Source organism: Petaurus breviceps, unplaced genomic scaffold, assembly GCF_028583685.1.
Source record: "Petaurus breviceps papuanus isolate PSGF00001 unplaced genomic scaffold, PetGlider_PUasm1.0 164, whole genome shotgun sequence".
NCBI lineage: Eukaryota > Metazoa > Chordata > Mammalia > Diprotodontia > Petauridae > Petaurus > Petaurus breviceps.
Genome location: NW_027185735.1, coordinates 6156801 through 6181833, shown reverse-complemented (window position 1 = coordinate 6181833; position 25033 = coordinate 6156801). Strand labels below are relative to the sequence as shown.

Sequence of the window (25033 nt, the reverse complement as noted above, 5' to 3'; positions counted from 1 at the left end):
TTTTAAAATTTATTTTAAACTTAAGTACAAAATAATAATAGAAAAGATTGCTATGTACACAGCAGAACATGAGAGGATTCAATATAAAGCAATAAATTTACGTTTCAAAAAAACTATAAAATACTACACATTGTTTTTCAAGTTGATCAGCTTCTTTTTGCTTCCTTGTAGGTTTTCTTTTGTTCTCTACCATGCTCTTTTTACTTTATTTTCCTCCCTCCTTCTCCCCTCCCCCAAAGGCTACAATTAAGTATGGGTGTGTTGGTGTGTACACACATATATACATATAAATATATACACATAGATACCTATAAACATACACATATATGTAAGACTGTACTATGCTTATTTCTTCCTGTCATCTCTTTCTCTGAAGGTGGATAGCATCTTCTTTCATTTGTCCAAGACTTTCCATGTTTTTTTCCAGATCAACCAGCTCATCATTTCCTATACCACAGCAATATTCAGTCGAATTCTATTCTGTCTGAAAGGTTGTCTATGAAAGTTTTTTCCAAATTTTTTTCATTCCTTCTATTTTTGACTGTGTAGGTTTAATTTATAAAAGAAAATTTTAATTTACAATAATCAAAATTATCCATTTTACACTTAACAGTGCTCTCACCTCATAATATGGTTTAAAGTCTGATACTACTAGATCTGCTTCCTTTACATCTTTTTTCCCTGGTTTCTTTGAAGTTCCTGACCTTTTGTTCTTCTAAATTAACTTTATTATTTTTTCTAACTCAGATAACTTTTTAGTAATTTAATTGGGATGGCATTACATAAATAGATTAGTTAAGTAAAATTGTCTTTTTAAAAAATATTAGTTTTACCTATTCAAACAATAAATACTACTTCAGTTATTTAGATCAAACTTTATTTGTATTAAAAAGTTTTATATTTTTATTCATATAGTTCCTGTGTCTGTTTTGACAGGTATACTCTCAGGTATTTTATAGTGTCTAGTTATTTTATTTTTTTTTTTTTAAGCAGTCGGGGTTAAGTAACTTGCTCAAGGTTACACGGCCAGTTATTTCTGGGTGTTGCTGAGTGTCTGAGCCCGGGATTCGATCTCCAGGTCGTCCCAACACTGGAGCCGGTACTCTTACTCGCTGAGCCACCTGGCCACCTGTCTAGTTATTTTAACTGATCTAAAACAATATTGCATAATATTGCTGACATATACTATCCCTATTTTTCTCTTTTGATTAAATCTATTTTAGCTTTAACTCTTCTGAAATCATGGTTAACTACCTCTGCTTTTTTAATACAATAAATTCTCCTGACCTTTATTTCATGTTTGTGTATATCTTTTTTTTTTTTTGCCTTTTTTTTGGAGGGCAATTTGGGTTAAGTGACTTGTCCAAGGTCATGCGGCTAGTTTTTGTGTTAAGTGTCTGAGGCTGGATTTGAACTCAGGTCCTCCTGACTCCAGGGCCTGTGCTCTATTCACTGTGCCACCTAGATGTGCCTGTGTATATCATTTTTATAGCATTTCCTGAAAGCAACATATTGTTGAATTCGAATTTTTAATCTGCTATCAATTTCCATTTTATGGGTAAATTCATGCCATTTACATTAAAATTGCTTGTCGCATATTTTCTGCCTTCCTATTTTTCCTCAGTATCCTCATCCTGTTCCTATCTCCTCATTCCTCTGGTTTACTTCTAATCATTACCTTGCCCTCCTATTCCTTAAGCTACCCCCCTCTCCAAGAATCCTTCCATTATCCTCTTCCCCCACCCTACTCCCTTTGCCCTCTTATTTATTTCTGAATTTATTTTTGTACCAAAAGACTTTTGTACCATATCTATATCTACCTGAATACATATATGTGTATATACATATATATATACACATACACACATGTGTGTATATCTGTATGTATGTGTGTATGTATATATACATACATACAAACACACACACATACACACATATGGTTATTCCCTCTTTAACCCATTCCCAATGAGGGCAAGGTTTTAGCACTACCCGTCCTCCCTGCTACTACTAGCTTCTTCCATGTCAATTTTTCCCTTTTTTGCCTCATTTGTATGAGATACTTACTCCTTTTTACCTCTCCTTACACAGTTTTATTTTTGAATCACCCCATCATAATCAGCTCAGCCCATGCCTTCCTTTCAAACTACTCACAAAAAATTAGTCATAATAAAACTGATAGTATTTTCATATATTTAAAAGTAGATGATGTGACCTTATTTAGTACCTTATAATTGGTCTTTAACATTAACTTTGTATTTCTCTGGGATATTATATGTAGAATTTTCCCTTAACTTCTGTTTTTGTCACAAATACCTGAAAGTCTTTCAGTTCATTAAATGTCCTTTTTTTCCATTAAAGATTATGCTTAACTTTGTGGGGCACAACCTTGGTCACAATCCCAGCTCTTTTGCCCTACAAAATATAGTATCACAAGAGCTATGGTCCTTCCACATAGTAGCCAGTAGGTCTTGTGTCATCATTATCATAGGTCCACAATGTTTAAAGTGTTCTTTTCTTGTTGCTTCCAATATTTTCTAATTAACCTGGGAGCTTTGACAGTTGGCTATCATATTCCTGTAATTTTTGTTCCCAGGAATTCTTTCAAGTGGTGATCAGTGAGTTTTTCTCTATTTCTCCTTTGCCTTCTTGTTCTAGAACTTCAAATTTTCCTTGATGATTTCTTGTAATATTGTATCAAGATTCTTTTTTATTAGCTTAATTTTCAGGCAGTTTGACTATTCTTATATTATTTTTCATAGATCAGTTCTCCAGATCAGTTGTTTTTCTGATAAGATGTTTTATACTCTCTATTTTTTCATTCTTTTGATTTGTTTTATTATTTCTTTGTCTTAGAATGTCATTAGCTTCCCTTTGCTCAATTCTAGTTTTCAAGGAATTTAGTTTTGTTTTGTTTTTTTCAAGTTGGTTGACTTTCTTTTCATAACTTTCTTGATTTTCTTGTATTGCTTTTTTTCCTGATTTTTCCTCTATCTTGATTTTTTTTAAGGCCTTTTTAAGTTCTTCTAAGAAATCTTTTTGTACTTGGGACCATTTGACATTTCTCACTGAGAAAGAAGTGACTTTTTTAGTTCCCTTATCTTCCTCTGAATATGAACCCACATCTCTGTCCCCTCTATGTTCTTTCTCCTTTGCTTGTTCATTTTTACTTATTTTATTTTTTTGTTTTATTGTATCTTTTGCAGATATTAATATGATCAAGTTCTAGTCCCAAGGTAGGGGGAGTAATGCCCCAAGCCTCAGGTCCTTCTTACTGTTATTTTCTGAGGTCTGTACCTGGGCCCAACCTTAGGCTCTCCTCTCCACTCCTGAGCCACTGCTAGAACCCCTGGTCATGTTGTCCTGCATTTGCTTACTCCCTGTGGTCCCTCTGGTGTATACAAACTACCACTGTCCTCTCTATTCTAGAACTGAAACCAGGGATTCTGCTCTCTTGCAGATGCCCACAGCCAGCAGGATCCTGCCCCGTCTGTTACTGTACTCACCAAGTATATGCTTTGGATCCCTCGACAATGGAAAGTCCTTTAGTCTTCTCCTCAACTGTCAGACCCCTACAATTTCCCTGAGATGAAAGTTTCTAAAGTTGAGGCTGCCTCCCGACCCCAGCTGTCCCTAGGACTTGTTGTTTGTTAATTCCACAGAGTTGGCCTGGAGGTATTTGCATTTCACTCAGGCTGAACTTCTGTCCCTGGAAGACAGGTCTTTCCTGGGGTCTTAGGTTGTCTTAGGAGAACTATACAGCTTTATCCTGACTTGTGTTTATTTTCACTGCTTTACATTCCCTCTGAGACAAGGTTCAGTCTTTTTCTGTGGAGAAAATTTGCAGAACTGAAATTTTCCCCAGAATCCTCTCATAATATTCTTCAAAAAGGAAATAAGTTAGATATGGAGGGGCATTTATTTAGTTTGCAAATATATCCAAATAATAAAAACACCAGGAAGGTACATATATCTCCTGAAGGATGACTATTGCAAAAAACAAACACACACAAAAAAGTACCTGGAAAGAGAATGACATATGTTGGATTAAAAAATCAACAGCAGCCATGGAAAGTACATTAAGAAATTTCTTTTGAAAAGTACTCATAAAGATAAAGATGAAAGCAGAATTTAAAGGAGTAGGAGCAGTTACTGTAAAAAAGCAGGCAGGTCTGAATCACCATGGACTAAACATTGCAAAGTCCCCTACAGATGAATCAATGCTTCTCCTTATGGGGCTAAATTGCACATTAGGAAGGTGCATAAAAGGGGAATGAGGAGATGAAGGATTGAGAGAAATACATAATATACCCTACAAGTCAATAGATAAAGAACTAAAGGAAGGTAACTCCTGTAGTCTTTTATCAGAAAGAAGGGCTTCCAAGAGAATGGATGAGGTAGCAGAGAGGCATGAAAAAAAACAACAAAGAAAGGCAGAGAGAGGCCTTGACGAAGTGAGGGATGAGGGTACAAATTAAAAACACTCCTATGATGTTAGATATATATATTTTGAATTGGGAGATAAGGACTTTACCATGAGAAATCACTTCATCTGAGAGTTTTATGCCTCTTTGAATAACATCTTGCCTTAGGAAAAAGAAATCAGAATTCCTAGGAATAATTGGCATTGAATAGAATAGGAAGACATAGACCCATTTAAGAGATTGCTTGGCAAAAGAGAAAGAAAATGACCCATAGACTAGGCAAAAGATAGATTTGTGCTGGGCAGTTTGCCACACAAAGAAATTTCTACCACTGGGTATTGCTTTCTTATTATTGCAAGCAAATCATATAGCATTGGAATTAATTGGTTTTTGAATGTCTAATAGAATTTACTTGAGAATCCATTTGGTTTGGGAATTCATGTGTGACTTGTTTAAATATTTGTTTTGACATTGGATTATTTAAATATTATATTTCTTATTTTGCTAATCTGGCCTTTTAAAAATTTTTGTTAATATTTATTTTCTTTTAAATTATAAGGTTTGTTAGCATATACTTAGGCAAAATAGTTTATGATAAATTTCCTTCATTCTTCAATTGTTTTTTTATTTAATTCTTTATTAATTTGTTTGTTTCCTTTTAGTTTACAGGATTCAATTTCACAATTCCTTGAATTTCACATTTTGTCCCCCTCCCTCCCCTCCCCCCCATGGCGTCTTATAATCAAGTATAGGATCTGTAAATACTTTCACATTATACAATGGTCAGGTTATAAGGATGGATTGTACCAGCTGGAATGAAAAATGGTAAAGAGGACATAAAATCAAATAAGAGAACGAAAAAGATCAGGTAGTTTGCTTCCACCTGGATATAAATTTAGTTCTTTCTAGTTCTTTCTCTGGATGCACGTTTTTCTCTCCATCATGCGTCTTTTGGGATTGACTTATATCCCTGCATTGTTGAGAAGAGTCCAGTCTATCAAAGTTGGTCATCACACATACGTTGTGTCTGTAATTGTGTACAAATTTCCTCCTGGTTCTACTCTTCTCACTCAGCATCAGTTCTTTTAAGCCTCTCCAGGTAAATATGAAGACCGCCTGCTCCCCGTTTCTTATAGTGCAATAATATTCCATAACATGCATATACCACAACTTGTTCAGCCATTCCCCAATTGATGGTCACCCCCTTAATTTCCAATTCTTTGCCACAACAAAAAGAGCTGCTATAAACATTTTTGTACATATGGGTCTTTCTCCCATTTCTATGATCTCTTTGGGATATAACCCTAGGAGTGGTATTGCTGGATCAAAGGGTATGAAAGTATTTATAGCCCTTTGGGCATAGTTCCAGATTGCTCTCCAGAAAGGCTGGATCAGTTCACAACACAACCAACAATGCATTAGTGTTCCAGTTTGCCCACATCCTCTCCAGCATTTGTCATTTTCCTGTTTTGTCATCTTAGCCAATCTGACTGGTGAGATGTGGTACCTCAAGAGTTGTTTTGATTTGCATTTCTCTAATCAATAGTGAATTAGAGCATTTCTTCATGTGCTTATAGCTTTAATTTCTTTCTCTGAAAACTGCCTGTTCATATCCTTTGACCATTTATCAATTGGGGAATGACTTGTATTCTTATAAATTTGACTCAGTTCTCTGTATATTTTAGAGATGAGTCCTTTGTCAGAGACATAGGTTGTAAAGATTCTTTCCCAATTTCCCACCTCCCCCTTAATCTTGGTTACATTGGCTTTATTTGTACAGAAACTTTTCAATTTCATGTAGTCAAAATTATCCATTTTACATTTTATAATGTTCTCTAATTCCTGTTTCATCATAAAGTCATTCCCTCTCCACAAGTCTGATAGGTAAACTATTCCTTGTTTTAGCAGACTGCTAAAACAATAGTTTATGATAAATTTCCTTCATTCTTCAATTGTTACAAGTTCTCTTATTTTTGATACAATTTAATTTTTCTCTTTTAAAAAATCATTTAGTTCTTTTATGTTTTTTTCCCAGAAATCCAGCTTCCAGCTTTATTTCATTTTTTTTTTGCTTTCAATTTTGTTAGACTCTTCTTTCGTTTTCATAATTTTTACCTTTTTTATTTAGTTGGATTTTTTTATTTGTTGTTATTCAAGTTATCTTTAATTTTATGCCCATGTTTGTTCTTTCTCTTTTATTGATGAAAGCGTCTAGAGATGCAAATTTTCTCTCAGAACCACATCCCATAAGTTTAAATATGTTGTCTTATTTTAATTTACTTTGTTAAGGACTTGAAAAGGGCATTAGAAGAAAATAGAGATAACAGATTGAATGACAAGAAAAAGAAATTTACATGCTAAAAGTTGTATGTGGCATCTCATAAAAATTGCCCCTTTGTTGGGCTATAGAGACCTCAACAGAGAAGTTTAGGAAAGCAGAAATACTAAACTAATTATTTACTGATCATAATGCAATAAAATCCTATTCAATAAAGGGCCCTTTTAGAAAAAAATTAAAAATGATTAGAGACTAAATAACATAATTTTAAAGAACTAATGCACATTTCAAATCTTTAACTTCTTTCTTGGTTATTTTTTTGGTTTTAATTGTCTAGTTCTGTCTAAAGAAGATATATTAAGGTGTCCCACTATTACCATTTTACTATTTATTTCTTACTTCAATTGTATTAACTTTTCCCTTAAGTATTTTAGTGCCGTGATATTTGTTGTTGTTTTCCTGTTGTGTCCAATCCTTCATGAACCCATTTGTGATTTTGTTGGCAAAGATGCTGGGTGATTTGTCATTTCCTTCTCCAGTTCATTTTACAGATGAGGAACTAAGGTAAACAGGGTTAAGTGACCTCCCTGGGGTCACACAGTAAGTATCTGAGTTCAGATTTGATATCATGAAGATCAGTCTACTGATTCCAAGCCCAATGCTCTACCCACTATGCCCACTCATCTGTCCACCTAGCTGCCCACTATGACATTAGGTATGTAAATGTTAGGTATTGATACTGATTTATTATCTGTGGTGTTTTTTAGCTTTATACAAATCCACGTTTCAAGTATGTTTCTTGAAAACATCATATTGTTGGATCATGCTTTCTAATCCTGAATTTACTGAAAATTTATATCCCGAATTTTTTTCCTGATCATAATTTTTGGAGAGTACAGTAATTCTTAAATTGTTTCTCCTCAACTTATTTTCTAAGTTAATTGTTCTTCATTTATATTTCTTAGATTTTCTTCCAGTTTTTCAAATTTGTAGGTTTTAAAAAATATATTTCTTATTGTTTTGTTTAGTTCTTTTCTCTCTGTCCTAATTTTCAGGACGGTTAAGTTCTCTCTCTCTCTTTTTTTTTGGAGGGCAATTGGGGTTAAGTGACTTGCCCAAAGTCACACGGCTAGTTTTTGTGTCAAGTGTCTGAGGCTGGATTTGAACTCAGGTCCTCCTGACTCCAGGGCCGGTGCTCTATTCACTCTGCCACCTAGCTGCCCCTACGTTAAGTTCTTGAGTGAAGTTTTCTCCCATCTGTTTTAAGGTGTCAATTTTCCTTGCCATTCTTTTCTCCCTAACTTTTAAGTTCTGTATCTCTCATTTCTTCCAGATAGTCTTGCAATACCAGTGGAAAGAGAATTTTTCCCTTTGATTTGTTTGTGAGTTGTCATCTTTTTCAGGATTTATCTCCTAGGCCATTCTCAAACCAAAGTATTTCCTTATGGTGGTCAGTGTTCCTTGATTTGCTCATAGGGATAGGTTGGGCTACATTTTGATCAAGCTCCACAACTGAATGGTATGCTCAAGGTTCTATCTGGTCTTGGTTATAGTAGGCCAGACAAGGTCCCTACTTCAAGGGATTCAGGGCTCTGTCTAGGGTCTCTCTCTCATCATAGAGCTCTGAAACTTCTACCAACTATTGGTTCTGCCTGGAGTTCTTCTCACTGGGTGTTAGGCCTAGAGGTTTCTTCTGAGCTGGATTTCTACCATAGGTTTCAAAGACAGCTTGGGCTGGATATTACTTAGGACCTTTTTCCAGAAGCTTGGCTGGTGACCGCTAGAACTTTCCTGGAAAGCCTTCACTCTGGTGACCTGTTAGAACTGTGTCAGTCTCGGGCTCCATTTCTCAGAGTACTAATCTGGTCCTGCCTTGAACAACCATGCAATACTCTTTTACAACCACCTAGTACTCTTCTTTTTCTGCTAGGCTCTATCTGAGAGTGTTAGAGCTGCCCTGAAGGCTTTAGGGGGAGGCTGCCTGCTAGCTACCCCCTGTACTTGGCTCTTGACCTTACTTATCCCCAGAATTTCCACATAACTCAGGGGTCCCTCTGTAGATTCTCTAGGTGTGTGGTAGAGTCTAGAGGAGATTCCCTCTGGCCTCATAAAGTGATGCATTTCTAAGCCCCAATGGAGTACTTTTTGGGGGATTTGGAAACCTTTTTGTCCTAACATAGCACCATCTTTCCACAATTTCTTCCTAAAAACCTGTTTTTAAAAAGAACATGAGAGGTGAAATGGGCACCAATTATAGATAGCTTATTCAGACAGTCTAAAATGAGAATAGGAGATAGAAACAATAACTATGGCATAACGGGATCTAATAGTGAAGGTTTTTTATGGGTGGTAGAGATTTGGACATATTTGTTTTCCATGTTTGTATGTTACCAAGGTGATCATGTCTTATCAATAAGGACAGTTGAAGGAAGAGTAATGAGAAGATAGAAGTTTGAGGCCTGGTAATTCTATGCCCCTTTCATGAATAATTTTGATTTTCTGAATTTATTTTCATATTGTACCTCATTCTAAATAGTATTACTTCATTAACTTCTGTAACTTGGGTGGTATTGCCACTTTCCCTTCATTTCCAGAATTTAACCACAATTGGTGACTCTCTAATTATTTAAATCTTCATTTTCACAGAATGCTTTTTAATTGTATAGACAGAAATCTTTTGTGTATCTTGGTATGTTACTTGACAGATATTTTAAACATTTTGTAGTTAGTTTGGTTGGAACGTATCTTATTTCTTTCTAGTTCTTGATAGTGCTGTATAGCAATGATATTAATATGTTTTGTGGATTTATTTTGCATCATAATACCTTGCTGAACCTATTTTTATCACTGCAGTTCTTTTATTTACTCTTTCACTGACGTTTTCCAAGTATATGTCTTGTTGGGGGGGGGTGGTGTTTCAGGAATCCAGGAACCCCAATAACCAGAGTCCCTGAGTGGGCAGTCTGGAAAGAATTCACAGGACCCAAGCATTCTTTAAGTCAGGTTGGTATAAGTTTATTGTTACACTATATGTTATATAGCTGGCAGGAGGTCTTAGGGAACCTGCAACCTTAAAGGGGTAAGTTTTTATAGGATAATCCATAGTATAACCTGTGCCAATTATGCTAACTAGGTGAGTAATGGTGGGATTAGGGAGGAGTTAAGGAGTGGTCAGTGCTTAAAGGAATATGTGTTTTAATATCTACTGTGCAGGTGTGTTGCCCATAATTCACTGGGAAATAGCCCAAGGGGGTGCTGCATGGAAGTGTGGTTTTAGACTTGAAACATCACAAAGTCAGCTAGCTGGCAGGGCTGACTGAGAAGTGCCAAGTCTGCCACCCATCAATGTCATGTTTGACAAGATGGATGCTGGGAACCTAGGATAAGGAAGGATTCAGGATGTGTATAATTGGCTAGGGAGTTACTCATAGATAGTCCAGTGAAGGATTCATAGGTGCAGCTGGTTAGTATATTAAGGGGAGATAAACAGTTCATGAATGGTTGCTAGGCAAAGTGCTAGCAGGGGAAAGGGGCAGAGAAAATGCTCTGATGCTGGGGAGATTTGAGGCTAGGGAGAAATGTGATTTTGCAAAATGATGTGATTTTATAAACTGTGGTTCAGACACTAAACAAACTTGTTCACATCCCATGGGCCAGTTTAGAACCCAAAGATTCAAATGTCTAGAAGCTCCTTATTGCTGAAAGTCTTATGCCCTTTATGGAATATCCATGAAATTCACCAGCCATGGTGTAGCTTCTCTTTTGGGCTTCCAGTAGAGTCCTGAAGCCACCATTCCTCAGTGAGTCAAATCTGTTCTCCACTCCTGATGCAGGCACTATGTCCACCATTCTAGGGACGCTGATAGGACTGGGACTGCAATGGGAAGTCCAACAGTCCTTCAGTTCTCTGAAGTTTACAGGGCCCTCTTCTAGTCAAAGGGAAGGAAAAGGAGAAACCAAAGTGAGGAGATCTTCTTCTCTACTGGGAAGTTTCCACTAGGCTGCTAGACATTGGAATCCCTAAGTTCTGAATTGGCTTTTCTCTATTTAGCATATCCTTTTTTACTATACATAAACACTCAGAATGAAAGCTTCTTTAGGACAGTGCCATTGTTTGCTTTTTCTTTGTATCCATAGTGTTTAACACAATCCCAAGCACTTAGGAAATGTTTAAATATTTGTTGGTTGATTTTTAGCTCATTTTGCCTTCTTGTTGCCTCTTAGTACTTGTACTCCCTGAAACAAAAATAAAATCCAGCAACATACACTCACCCATCCCACATTCATGCCTTTGTCAAGCCTTAATCCCATGAAAATAAACATTTTATTTATTAGAGTTTCACAGCTGTTTTTATATTTAACTTTTTGTTATATTGTCAACTTGCATTTTAAGTAACATTTATACTTCTCTATTCTTTTGTGAGAGTGATTCATATTCTACTTTTTGCTAAATATTCATTTATATCCTTTGATCCCCAGGTTCAGCTTTTCAAAATATATCAACTTTGCTTTTCAATTTTTCCGTTGATTTCATATTGAATACAACAGTAATCCTATTCTTTTCTGATTGATTCTCCTTGGGATATAAAGAAAAAAATTTTTTCCTTGCTGCCTGCAAAAAATTCTTTGATGATTTAGTTCTAAAATTTGACTATGGGGTTTCCTGGCAAATTGATTGGAGGTTAATGTCTTTCTATTAATGTCTTGCGGTTTTGTTCAATCTGTTCTTTACAGTTTGCAGTTTTTCTCCATGATTATTTGAATAATTTTATTAAGATTTTCATTTTAATTATGTTTTGGGGAAGAAATTGCATCTTATTTTCAAGTTCAATATTATTCTATAGAGTTTTCATATGTTCTTAGGCAGTCAACAAGCATTTATCAAGTAATAGTATGCACTGAGGATACAAAGGGGGAAACAATCTGTTCCCTCAAGGAACAACATTCTTTTAATATTGTTTATTTTTAATATTTTCTTTCATTCATTTTCTTTCTGACTGTTATTTTTGTATTCCCATTCTTGCTTTATCTCAGAGAATCTACCGTTATGTCTTCACCACCCCTCCAAATTCTTTAGTCTCTTCTTAAATTTGTTGATTAAATGTTTATGAAATGCTCGCTAATAGATTGGTTAATTGATTTCTTTCTTAAGTGCTCTGTTTTTGTGCTTATTTCTTTGAGATTTTCACTTTATTCTTTTTTTCCACTTAATTCTTTAATTGCTTTTCTGAACTGTTCTGGAGATTTCATGGTGTTGCTTCACCACTGTTTCAGGGGGTCCTTAAGTATTTGTTGTAATAACATCACATTTCCAAAGGGATTTTGATTTAGTTTCCTTTGTTTTGAAATTCTTGTCCACTCAAATGACTCTTTTGTTTGAATGCTTATCCATTTCTCTTGTTAATCAAGATTTTATCTATCTTTATGAACAATTTCTGATTTGTTTGTGGTGTCTTTTGCTATAAATGTGTTTCTTAGTACCAGTCTTTTTCTTTCTGTAAGCCCAACAGTTTTGTTTTTCACCTCTAACTCCTGCTGTTTCTCCTCTCTTAGTGTCTCTTAGCATAATTAAACAAGGCCTATTTCCCTTAGAGTAAAGGGGACCAGTGGGGACACTGCTCCAGGAAAGCTTATGTTGGTCACTGCAGTTGAATCTATTTACTTTTACCATTCCCGCTCTCCTGGGCTTTATACCCTTTTCTTTGACTTTTTTCACTCCCTTAGCTGACATTGGAGGACTGGTTGAAAAGGACTCTGCTGTGGGTTGGGGAGTGGGGAGAAGCTGCCCTTAGAAACCTTTTCAAGCAGGTCTGTCTTCCACTTTTCACGGCTTCTGCTAGATGCATGCTTTTGCCCATGTGGTCCTAAATAGTTGTAACCATCTTTGCATATCTAGGCCCTTCCTTCTCCATAATTCTCTACATCCACTCCCCTTTCCTTATTCCAGAGCCTTGGATTCATTCTCCTCAACTCATGCATGGAGTAGGATCCACCCCTAGATACTGCCAAGGGTTAACTCCAAAAGTCATAGCAACAAGGAGGGATGCAGGACTTTCCCAATACAGCAGACTTTGGGAAAGGAGGGACATAGTGGGCAGGAGCCACTAGGCTATAGATTTTGTCTTTAGGTGTTGTTTGCCCTAAGAGTTACATTGTGGAAGTTTTTATTCATTTCTCTCTTCTTTTTATTGCTAATTTTATTCTATTTTGAGGTTTTTGTTTATTTGAGGGTTGCAGAGAAAGAGCTGTGACCTACCTTCTGCCATTTTCTTCTCATCTCCTTACAGTTTGCCTTCATTTCAAATCACTCAAGTCAAACTGCTTTCCCAGTCCTCATCCTTTTTTACCTCTCATTTTAACAGAAAGCAAGCATGTATTAAAGTGCCAGATAGTGATAGTTTCAGGGAGCTGGGAGGGGGGGAGAAACCAAAAATTATCCCTTCTCTCAGTGAGCTTGCTGAGTGGAAACAACAGGTAGATAAATAAGAAAATTCATCATATACAAACTAATTTCAGGTGTGATAAGTATTGCTAACAGCTGGAGAGATAGGAAAAGGCACTTTTTAGTGCCTTCTTAGCACTTAAGCTGAGACTTAAATGGAGCTAGAGATTCTCTGAAGTGGAAGTGTTAAATAAGTAGACCATGCTTGAAGGCAGAAGATGGAATGTCAGAAAAGGAACATTTGACACTATTGATTATACCTTTCTGGATGCTTCCTCCTCTTTCAGTTTTCATGCCTGTGTTCTTGAAGGGTTCCCTTCTTATCAGTATATCTACTCCTTGATATTTTATCATCTTTGTAAACTGCCCCTTCTCAACCAGAGATATTCTGTAAGACTATATGCTCTTACTCCATGATCTCATTAACTCCCCTGGTTTCAGTTGTCTTCTCTATACAGATGACTCCCAGAATGGAAAGAATGCCGGATTTGGAGTCAGAGGACCAAGATTCAAATCCTGACTTGGTCATGTCACTTAATATTTCAGCTTTAGTTTTCTCATGTGTAAGAGGGGACTAGACTTAAAGGCTTCTGTTAACCCTTATAACTTGAAATCTGTGATTGAATCAATCCACAACTCCACCAACAATGCACTGTTGTCTCAATTTTCCCACATCCCCTCCAGCAATGGTCGTTTTCCTTTTCAGGCCTATTAGCCAATCTAATAGGTTTGAAGTAGTACTTCAGAATTGTTTTAATTTGCATTTCTCCAGTCAGTGGAGATTTAGAGCATTGATTATTTTTAGAGCTTTGATTACTTCATCTGAAAACTGACTATTCCTATTTTTTGATCATCAGTCAGTTGGGGAATGGTTCTTATCTTTGCAAAGTTGACTCATTTCTCTGTATATTTGAGAAATAAGGTCTTTATAAGAGAAACTTGTTTCAAAAATTTTTTCACAGTTATACTTGCTAATTGTATTTCCCTCAGTCCTATTTCTTCCCTGTTTACTCTACTTTCTCTCTCCTTTATTCTATCCTTCCTCAAAAGTGTTTTCCTTCTGACGACCACCTGGGGAGGAGGGGGGGGGGGCACTGCTAGGTGGTAGAACACCTAGAATCAGGAGGAGCTGGGTTAGGATCTAGCCTCAGACACTTGACACAAAAATAAACTAGCCGTGTGACCTTGGGTAAGTCACTTAACCCCAATTGCCCTACCCTCCCCCCTCCAAAAAGCAAAAAAAAATAAAATAAAAAATGACTACTGCCTCCAATTTGTCCTCCCTTCTATCAGCACCCTCCGCCTTTTCTTATCTCTTTCTCTTCCTGCTTTTCTATAAATTAAGTTAGATTTCTATACCCAATTGAATGTGTATTTTATCCCTTCTTTGAGTCAGTTAAATGAAAATAAGGTTCAAATGATCCCTGCCACCTCCCCCATCTTGCCCTCCACTTTAAATGTTGTATTGTGCTTCTTTCATGTGAGATAATTTACACCCATCCGATCTCTCCTTTTCCTTTTCTCCAAGTGCATTCCTCTTTCTCATCCCTTAATTTTAAGATATTATCCCATCATATTCAACTCACACCTGTGTCCTCTATATATACTCCTTCTAACTGTTCTAATAATGAGAAAGTTCTTATTAGTTACAAGTATCATCTTCCCATGGAGTCCCTTAAGATTCCCCTTTCCTGTTTACGTTTTTATGCTTAAGTCTTGTATTTGAAAGTCAAAATTTTCTAGTCAGTTCTGTTGTTTTTTTTTTTTTAATCAGGAATGCTTGAAAATTCTGTATTTAACTGAACATTCATTTCCCTCCCCCTCTACCCCCCAAGAACCCTTCTCCTTGCTATACATTACAAAGTAGATAGAGCTTTGGGCCTGGAGTCAGGAAGACATGATTTCAAATTTGACCTCAGATATTTACTGACTAGGTGACCCTGGGCTAAGTTACTTAAGCTTCATTTACCTTTGCTTCCTCAATTGTGAAATAGGGGTAATATATAGCATCTACCTCACAGGGTTTTGTGAGAATCAAATGAGATAATAATTGTAAAGCCTTAATGTACAGTGCCTAGCACACAGTAGATACCATATAAATGCTTATGCCTGTTCCCTTTCCCCCTTACACATGAATATATCCAGTTCTCACTCTCATTGTCAGATGTTTGCTCTAATTTCTGTTCTGCTCTACCCTTTGTTTCCTTCAGTTCCTGATATTAACCACTTTATTTCCTGCCTACTAATTTCAGGTTTCTCACTAGCCTATCCTTTCCTTAAAACTTTTTCCTTTATTACTGGGTAACCCATCTGAACAGGCACGTATCATTCTTTATTTGTTTCATTTAATCTTAATTCAAAAGAAAGGAGTTCAAATTGCATAAATGTGCAGACTAGATTTTGCCAACCCAAGAGAGTCACTTGTTTTTAGAAATATAACATTTCTGCCTCTAAAAGGTTTTCCCCACTTAACATTCGATGTCCCAACATATAATAATTGGATAGACTACTTTGCCTCTTTCCCAATTCTTAATTTTCACCCTTATATCCATGACCAGCAGAAAATTCCTTAATTCTGAAACATTGTACATTATCAATAAAATCCAGAGTTTATATAGTCAAGTTTCGATATAAGCCATGTGAATTTAGAAACGTACTCAAGAAATGGGGTATTTTATGAATAGAATTGATTTCATTGCTTTTTTTTTACAATGGTTTTATTACTCATTTTAATTTTTAACTTGTTGATTTTCTGAGAGATAACAATATCTTGTTTCTCTTTGCCATCATACCATTATTCTGGATTTAGTAACATAAGTTTAAGTTTGGGACTACCAAACAAAGATATTGAAACATTCCTGACTCACTTTTTATTAATTACAGAGTCAGCATATCTGCAGCAAAGAAATTTGATTTTTTCTCCCTTTATTTCTGAATGCAAAAAGTGAAATAAGTAGTATTTATATTAGATATAGTGATAGTGAAATTTTTTTGGCATTTCGTAAACATGGTCTTTTTAAATAAAAATTTGCTTTTATATTGTTTGCTAGATACTATAAGTTTTAAGTATTAGTCTACCCACTCTTTCCTTTTTTTACTTACAGTAAAAACTCAGATTCAACAAGGATTAATCTCAGTTGCAGCTCGTACTGTTATAACCCACCTGGTAAACCACTTAGGTCACTATCCAATGAATGGTGGTCCTGCTATGCTAACAAGTCAGGTTTGTGAAAATCATGACAATCATTACAGTGAAAGTTCTGAACTTTCTCCTGAGCTTTTTGAGAGTCCAAATCTCCAGTTTTTTGTATTGAACAATACGACATTGGTATCCTGCATCCAGATAAGATCAGAAGAGAATATGCCTGGAGGAGGATTATGTGCTGGGCTCACTTCAGCTAATTCAAATGTCAGAATTATAGTTCGTGATCTGTCGGGTAAATATTCATGGGACTCTGCCATCCTTTATGGACCACCTTCTGTAAGATATTCCTCAGAACCGGTGTCATTCATGCTTTCATTATCTAAACAAGAGAATCTGGAAGATACTCTACCTTCTAGTGACTGTCTAGAGGATATGACTGTTAGAGATGGACTTGCACTCCAGATTAAGAGGAGATTCAGAGAAACAGTTCCAACTTGGGATACGATAAGAGATGAAGAGGATGTTCTTGATGAGCTCCTTCAGTATTTAGGTGTTACTAGTCCTGAATGCTTACAAAGGACTGGTGTCTCACTAAATATTCCTGCTCCACAACCTGTATGCATCTCTGAAAAACAAGAAAATGATGTTATCAATGCCATCCTTAAGCAGTACACAGAGGAGAGGGAATTTGTTGAAAAGTACTTTAATGACTTAAATATGAAAGCTGTGGAACAAGATGAACCAACACCTCAGAAGCCTCAGTCAGCATTTTATTATTGCAGATTGCTTCTCAGTATATTGGGAATGAATTCTTGGGACAAAAGGTAAGGATGAACAAGAAATACTTGGGTTTTATGTTTAAATACTTTTTGTTTTATGAGAAAATCTTTTTAGTGGTTCCTCCTGCCTCCCTCTCCCACCCCTCCACAATCTCTAGATAGAAACAGATTTGTTAAGACCTGGGAGGCATATTAATATTCAAGTAGGAAAGATATGTGTGTGGATAATGTTAGAAAGAGAAAAGATAATTGTATGGCAGACCTGTACAACTTGTAGCCCTCAGGCTTAAGAAATGTATGCTTTTTTTCCCTGCCAAAAATACTTAGAAAATAAAAAGTAACTGCAAGACAGTAGTTTCAGAATTTGAAACATTGGTTCTAGGATCTAAGAAAGAAAGAACATCTAGATTTGATCAGAATTTTATCCATTTGAAGAAGGTGTAGAGTTTCTTAAGTTTTTTGTTAACTAACAGTTTATCATTGATTAAGATAGGCTATTAAGTAATAAACATTTTTTAAATTTTCTACTTAAGGAAAAAAAGTAAGGTTAAAGGGTAGCATATTTGTTATTATGTTTATATTAAACATAATAGAAGGATGACTCAAATATTACTGCTTCAATCACTCAGTCAATAAACATGTATTAAGCTCCTACTGTGTGCAAGGTACCGTGTAAGACATTGGGGATTCAAATATAAAGGATGAACTAATTCCTACACATAAGTGACTTACATTCTAATGAGTAAGGACATAAAACTGTAAAAAAAAAAAAGTAAGGACATAAAACTGTAAAATAATACAAATAGTACAAAACGGTTAAATATATGGTTGTTTCAAATGGAGGGCACTAACGATTGAAGGGATAAGGAAAGACTTCATTTAGGAAGTAATACTTAAGTTGTATCTTGAAGGAAGAGAGGGATTCTAAAGAGGCAGCAGTGAAGGGCCAATTTGACTGCATCACAGATGCCAGCAGGATAGTAATGTCTAGTGAGGCAGAAAAGGATAGGTTGTGAAAGGCTTTTCAACCTAATTTGAGAAGTTTCTGTTTGATTCTGGTGGCAATTGGAAGCCCCCGGAAGTTTATTAAAGAAATAACATGCTTAGATCTGAGCTTAAGGAAAATGATTTTAATAGCATTGTACAGGAAAAATCAGAGTAGAGAGACTTAAGTTTAAGACAAGGGGTCAATTAGAAGACTGTTCGAGCTATCTGGTTAACTTTGGGAGCCTCTAAAGTCATTGTGTAACATTGTATAGACCATTTACTTCTCTGAGCTTTGATTCCCTGGGCTCTTTTGACCTCCATAGGCTTTCCTCTGTGATGTAGTAGAAAGTAGAAAGAAGGCTGAATTTCATGTCGAGAGATTTGTCATTCAAATCCTGGATTTGCTGTACCCTTTCAGCTATTAGACTGTTATTTTCAGTTTTGCAACTGCAGTCCGTAGACTAATTTAGAACCATGTAGTCTTTACAATAATTTCAGTTGCATAGGATGCCTCTATGGTATAAAAATAATAATCCTTAGCAATTTACAAAATTCTTTATACATTAATTTATTTGATGATCATGGCAGTTTTATGAAGTAACACAAATAAAACAAGATATAAAAGCACTTTGCAAAAAAAGCACTATAGAGACATCCCCTGTTACTATTATTTCATATGTGTTGCCCATATTTTGCTGATGAGGAAACTGAGGGTTCAAAAGACTAAGTAGCTTGCCTAAGGCGCAAAGCCCAGAACAGGAATATTAATCTTTTTACCAACTCCAAATGCATTATTCTTAATTATCATTATGGGCAAATGGTGTTATGTAATAAATATCATTTGACTTGTTGGGGTATCCAAACTCTTTCTGAATTATTATTTTTTGACAGATGGTTTGTGTTTTATAAATAATTTATTTCATCTAAAACCTCCTGACTTGCTCTTTTTTATCTTTTTTTTTTTTTTGGAGGGCAGTTGGGGTTAAGTAACTTGACCAAGGTTACATGGCTAGTTTTTTTGTGTGGGTGTTAAGTGACTGAGGCCGGAACCAAACTCAGGTCCTCCTGACTCCGGGGCTGGCAGTGACTTATTATTTTTTAAAGCCATGTATTGCAGATAAAATCCACACCTAGTCCTGTCTCTTCCTTTTGGAATAAGACTAGAGGACCACACATAGTCTTCAAGAGTAAAATTGAAGAGATCAATAGATATAATTTTCTGATGGAAAAATATCAGATCCTTAGGTAGAAATAATAGTTAATAATCTTTAGGATCTGTTCACCTTTGTATTAGAGATACAGACAAGAAATCTAAACACTCCATAAGGAGAGTAGAAGATATGTTCCAGAACTGTTGTATCATTCATTTATGAAGGTGATGAAAATGTTTATCCATCCCTTTCTTAGGAGGAGTTTTCATCTCCTGAAGAAAAATGAAAAGCTACTTAGAGAACTTAGAAACTTGGACTCAAGACAGTGGTAAGTACTGAAAATCGTCATTTGTATATAGCTGTAGTCCATTTTTTCCGTATCTATTTAAATGTTATAGCTAAATTAGAAAATTAAAGCAATGTTAATCAAAATATAGTTTATTCAACTTAGAAATCTCTACTAAAGGTTTGCTGTGATGTCTGATTTTAGCTTGACAGTGATTCTGAGATGTAGCTCCTATCTCAGATAATAGTTTTGTGACCTTGAACACATCATTTAAACTAACCACTTTTTCTTATTGTAAAATGAGTCAGTTGTCTCAAAAACTTCTAAAGTCCTTTTGCAGAAAGTGATACCAGTGATTTTAGACTAGGACATGAATATATTAGTGTTTCAGAAGAAGGAACAAAGAAAGGATATGGGTGACTTAGTCTGTTTCCACACAATAAATTTGATCTTTGCATTCATCACCTCTTTGTTGTTCCTGTCTAGCCAGAACCCTGTGGTCTTCTACTTCAAAAATGCCCTTGCTAGAAAACTAAAAAAGTAAATATTTGTATTTTTATTATTTATTTGTTTGTTTATTTTGCTTTTTGAAGGGGGGAAGGTAGGGCAGTTGGGGTTAAGTGACTTGCCCAAGGTCACACAGCTAGTTTTGTGGTGTCTGAGATCAAATTTGAACTCAGGTCCTCCTAACTATGGGGCCAGTGCTGTATTCACTACACCACCTAGCTGCCCCCATAAATATTTTTTTAAATGCCCTTGCTAGCACACTTTTTCTATACCCTCCATGCCAGTCACCAAACCTTAATATTCTCCTCTGTTATTGTCTTCTCCCCTGTTATCATCTATCTCTGCTCCCAGGCTAATAAGAATTACTAGAAAAATCCATGAATGTTGATGGGTCCAGTAGCCTAACTTCATTTGGGCTTTTGTTTTATTTGTTTGCATTGCTTTCTAAACACATTCTATTTTGTAAGGCTAACAAGCAATATGCTGTGTTACTGTGGCATAAATGTCTATGTTTCTACAATTGCTGTTCTATATTTTTTCCCTGTAATGAAATCTTCCCTCTCAAAAAATAACCTTGTCTTCTACATTACTTTAAAAAAAAAAGTTGAGGCCACCCATCTTTTTCCTCCCATTTCTACCTTACAATCTCTCTGGCCTTATGCACCACCAGCTTCTCCTTCCCTTGAACTAATTGCCTCTGCCTCTAGCCTCTTTCGTTTCTTCTTGACTGATTACCACATGCCTATTTAGCAATATGCTCACTTTCCCTTAATTCTATCCTTACCTAAAGCTACTGGAGATTTAACCAAGGAAAAAGAGGACTAATGAAGAAAGGAAAGAACAAAATATTTGAGGTTTTTGAAGAGCTGTTATATTGAAGAGAAATTAGACTTATTTTGATAAATCATAAAGAGCAAAACTTGGATCAGTGAGGTGGAAGTTAGAGAAAGGTAGATTTCAAGGAAAGATTTTCTAACAGAGCTTTCTAAAAATGTAATTTATGTTAATGAGTTCTTGTATCACAAGAAATGTTTCAGGAAAGCTGAATTGTTGATCAGCTGTCAGGAATGTTATAGTAGGTATTCCCAAATTTGGAAAGTTGAATTAAGAGATCTTAATTATTCTATCTTCTTGAACTCCTTTGTACCGCTTATCACATGCAGAAGCCATACTGTCAGGAGCTGATATATCTGATAGCAGCTAACATAATTCTTAATAATTACACAGCATTTTACATGCATTATTTCATTTGATTCTTATAACAAACTGATAAACTAGGTGGTATTGAGGTATACACTTCTTATTGGGGAAGAAATTTAGGCAGAGAGAGTTTAAGTGACCTGGTCACACAGGTAATTAGTATTATATTTTCATACTTGAACCTAGGTCTTATGATTCCTAATCTAGTGTTCTTTCCAATGCATTTTTTGTGGAAGCATCATGGGCTAGGTAGGAAGAACATTAGATGGAGCCTGATTTCAAGTCCTTCCTCCAACATTAACTGTGTTACCCTGGGTAAATTGCTTACCAGTTCTCTGCCTCGATTTCCTCATCTGTAAAATGGGGGTGATAATAATTGCACTAACAGCCTCATAGAGTTGTTATGAGGAAAGTCTGGTGTAATCCTTAATACACTATAGAAGAGAAAATATAATTAAACAAGTTATCTATTTGGCCAGTTTTCGAGTAGCAGCCGCTAATACCACAACTTGGTGTTTCTACATCTTGACTCTATAGGCAAGAGTTTGTAGAAGACATTGGCTGAAAGCTAATGAAAGTAGATAAAACAGGTAAATTTCAAATGGCTGTAGGGAAGGTAGTGGTTCAGATGAAGCCAGATGAAGAATAGTAGTGCCACATGAGGCGATAGCAGTTAACAAAATTTTACTGCTACTTACTAGGAGAGGAAGAGAACAAATGACAACTTGGAACAGTCTTGGCATGTAGCGTCCATTGTTGTTTGTTACTGGACCATGACATATTGGAGTAGCTTTGGATATGTGACCATGCAGTAATATTCCCAATTTGGTCAAAGGCCCAGTATCTCTCAGATTCAGCTTACATAGCATTTTAGAAAAATAGCCACTGTGACTTTAATGAGGGACTGCCCTGTGATCCATTGGGGAATATAGAAAAATAATCATGACCAGTGAAATAAAGAGATATATTCATAATTTAATGAATTAATTTTAATTATTTTTTTAAGCTTTTTTTTTTTTTTTGCTTTTTGGAGGGCAGTTGGGGTTAAGTGACTTGCCCAAGGTCGCATGGCTAAGCTTTTGTGTTAAGTGTCTGAGGTTGGATTTGAACTCAGGTCCATCTGACTCTAGGACCAGTGCTCTATTCACTGTGCCACCTAGCCACGCCTTAATTATTTTTCTTAATTAAATAAGAAATGAGTGACAGGAACCCAAAACACTTAACTTTAACTGTACCACAGAATTGAGAGACTGAAGGTGAAAGGCAATGCTTTATCTTTGAGTTTATTAGCCTTAACATGGCTATACCAAATCAAACTGGTTTTAACCAGCTCGCAAGGCACCTCCCAGTCCCAACACCCTTCATAAAAATAAAAAACTCTTCTCTGTGGGATGTATAAGACAAACTATAAAGGAATTGGCTGCTGTTGTTTGAGTTGGGCACAGGAAGGAATTTAGTTTCCTTGGATCTACAGCAAAGTAACCAGTAAAACACAGAAACAAGAGAGTCACCTTCAAAAGCAAGAACATGGTGCTTCATGCTGCCATCTATGTCTGATTGAAGTAAAAAATCAAACATTTCAACAGGAACACTGTGAATGAATTCAGAGCATCTTACTTGGTTCCCATTCATTATCCATTGTTCTTTGTGGAAATAAAGGGTATAGGCCAAGGTCAAGGATTGTTCTTCCCATCAGCTCCATCTTCCTTTTTTGTATTTATTTAGTAGGGAGCTGATATGGTCAGATCTGTACTTTAGGAAGATCAATTTGACAACTGAGTGATTGGAATGGAGAAAGTTTTGAGGTAGAGAGATTAACCAGCAAAATATTGCAGCAGTTCAGGCATGAGGTGATAAGGACTTGTTTCCAGGGTGGTTTGTAGTCTCAGAGAATATGAGGACATAAAGTAAGTAAGATAAAAGCAACAGGACGTAGCAACTGATTGGATATTGGAGGATAAGAGAAAATGAGCATTTAAGGATGATACCTAGGTAGTGAGCTTGGATGACTGAGAGAATGGTGATATCGTTGACAGTAATAGGGAAGTGAGGAAGAGAGAAGGTTTTGAGGGGAAAAGATAAGTCAGTTCATATGCCCAAAGAGGTATAAAGCCACGATTATCCTTTGACCTAGCAATACTACTACTAGGTCTGTATCCCAAAAGAGATCAAAAAACAAAAAGGAAGGTAAAGTACATATGTGTACAAAAATATTTATAACAGCTCTTTTTGAGGGGCAGAGAATTGGAAATTGAGATGCCCATCAGTTGGGAATGACTGAACAAGTTATGGTATGTGATTGTGATGGAATACTATTGTGCTGTGGGAATTGATGAGTGGAATGCTCTAGGAAAAGCCTGGAGAGACTTGCATGAGTTGATGCCAAGTGAAGTGTACTGTATACCAAGTAAAAGCAAATACTATAAGGTGATCAGCTGTGAATGACTTAGCTTTTCTCAGCAATACAATGATCTAAGACAACTTTGAAGGACTTATGATGAAAAATGCTATCCATCCCCAGAGAAAAAACTGGTGGTGGCTGAATAGAGATTGAAACATACATTTTTAACTTTATTATCATTGTGGTGGTTTTGTCAGGTTTGTTTGTTTGTCTATGTTTTCTTGTACAACATGACTATTACAGAAATATTTCCTCTGACTACACATATATAATAACCTATATTGAATCGCTTGCCTTCTCAGTGAGGGGAATGGGGAAGGAGGAAGGGAGAGAATTGGGAACTCAAAGTTTTAAAACTGAATGTTAAAAATTGTTGTTACATGTAATTGGGATAAAAATAAAATACTAAAGAAAAAAAAAGATAGTTCAGTTTGGGAGTTGCTGTTTTTTAAACTATCTATGAGACACCCAATTCAAGATGCTTTACTGGCAGTCTAGAGGTTGGGAGAGAGGTTAGTGCCAAAAAGTAGATCTGAATGTTATCTGCAGAGAGGAGATAATTGAAACTAGATGCTGATGAAATCACCAGGTACAGTAGTATAGAAAGAAAAGAGACAGAGGCCCAAGACAGAACCTTGGGAGCCACTGTGGTTAGGGGAATGACCCAAATGAATATCAAGCAAAGAATGTAACACAGAGAAGGAGGGGGTAGTTACGTAAGAGGAGAAACAGAAGAAAGCAGTCATATGAACATCTAGAGAGAGAGAGAGAGTATGAAGGAGAAGAGGGTGCTTAGTAGTATCAAAAGTTACAGAGAGGCTAAGGATGAAGATGGAGAAAAGGCCATTAGACTTGGCATCTAAGAGATCTTTAGTGACGTTGGAGAGAGCGTTTTTGGCTAAATGATTAGGTCAGAGTTGTGGAGGTACCAGTTTTAGATGGCCTTCTCAAGGAGGTTAGTCATAAAGAGAGGGAGAGATACAGGATGATGCTATATCACCTTGTTTGTAGGGAACAGGGAAGTAGCCAGCAGACAGTGACAGAACAGAGAAGATAAAAGGGAAATTTGCTGGAGAAGATAGGATGGAATGGGATTCCTTGTGCATATAGATGGGAGTTTGCCTTGGCAAAAAGAGTGTCTTTTTATGTGCTAAAGGAGGAGGTAGGGGTAGAAGTCATCTGAGTGATAAGAGATGAGGAGAGTAGAAAAGGGAGCTCTTTGTGAATGTCATCATTTTTTTCAGTGAAATATGAGGCAAGGTTCATAGTTGAGAGGATAGAAACATATTTTGTAAGAATTGTATTTGATTAGAAAAATTTATCTATAATTATCTTTTTTCTATTTCTATACCTGATTTAGATATCAGTACTACAGCCAGTTTTGTAGAGGGCCTTCTGTCTCTGTTTTTAAAAGACATTTTGTAAAATAGGTATTT

General features: G+C 36.0%; 1 protein-coding gene across 4 annotated transcripts in view; it reads left to right on the top strand.

The window, feature by feature from the left end:
* The window catches only part of RALGAPA1 (Ral GTPase activating protein catalytic subunit alpha 1), a 323542-nt gene that overhangs the window by 204310 nt on the left and 94199 nt on the right, over positions 1 to 25033 (top strand). For all 4 annotated transcript variants that reach the window (XM_069082259.1, XM_069082260.1, XM_069082261.1 and 1 more), the window contains 2 exons: positions 16246 to 17110; positions 19460 to 19531. In XM_069082259.1, the coding sequence (XP_068938360.1) occupies positions 16246 to 17110; positions 19460 to 19531 (937 nt within the window). The remainder of the gene's footprint in view (positions 1 to 16245; positions 17111 to 19459; positions 19532 to 25033) is intronic.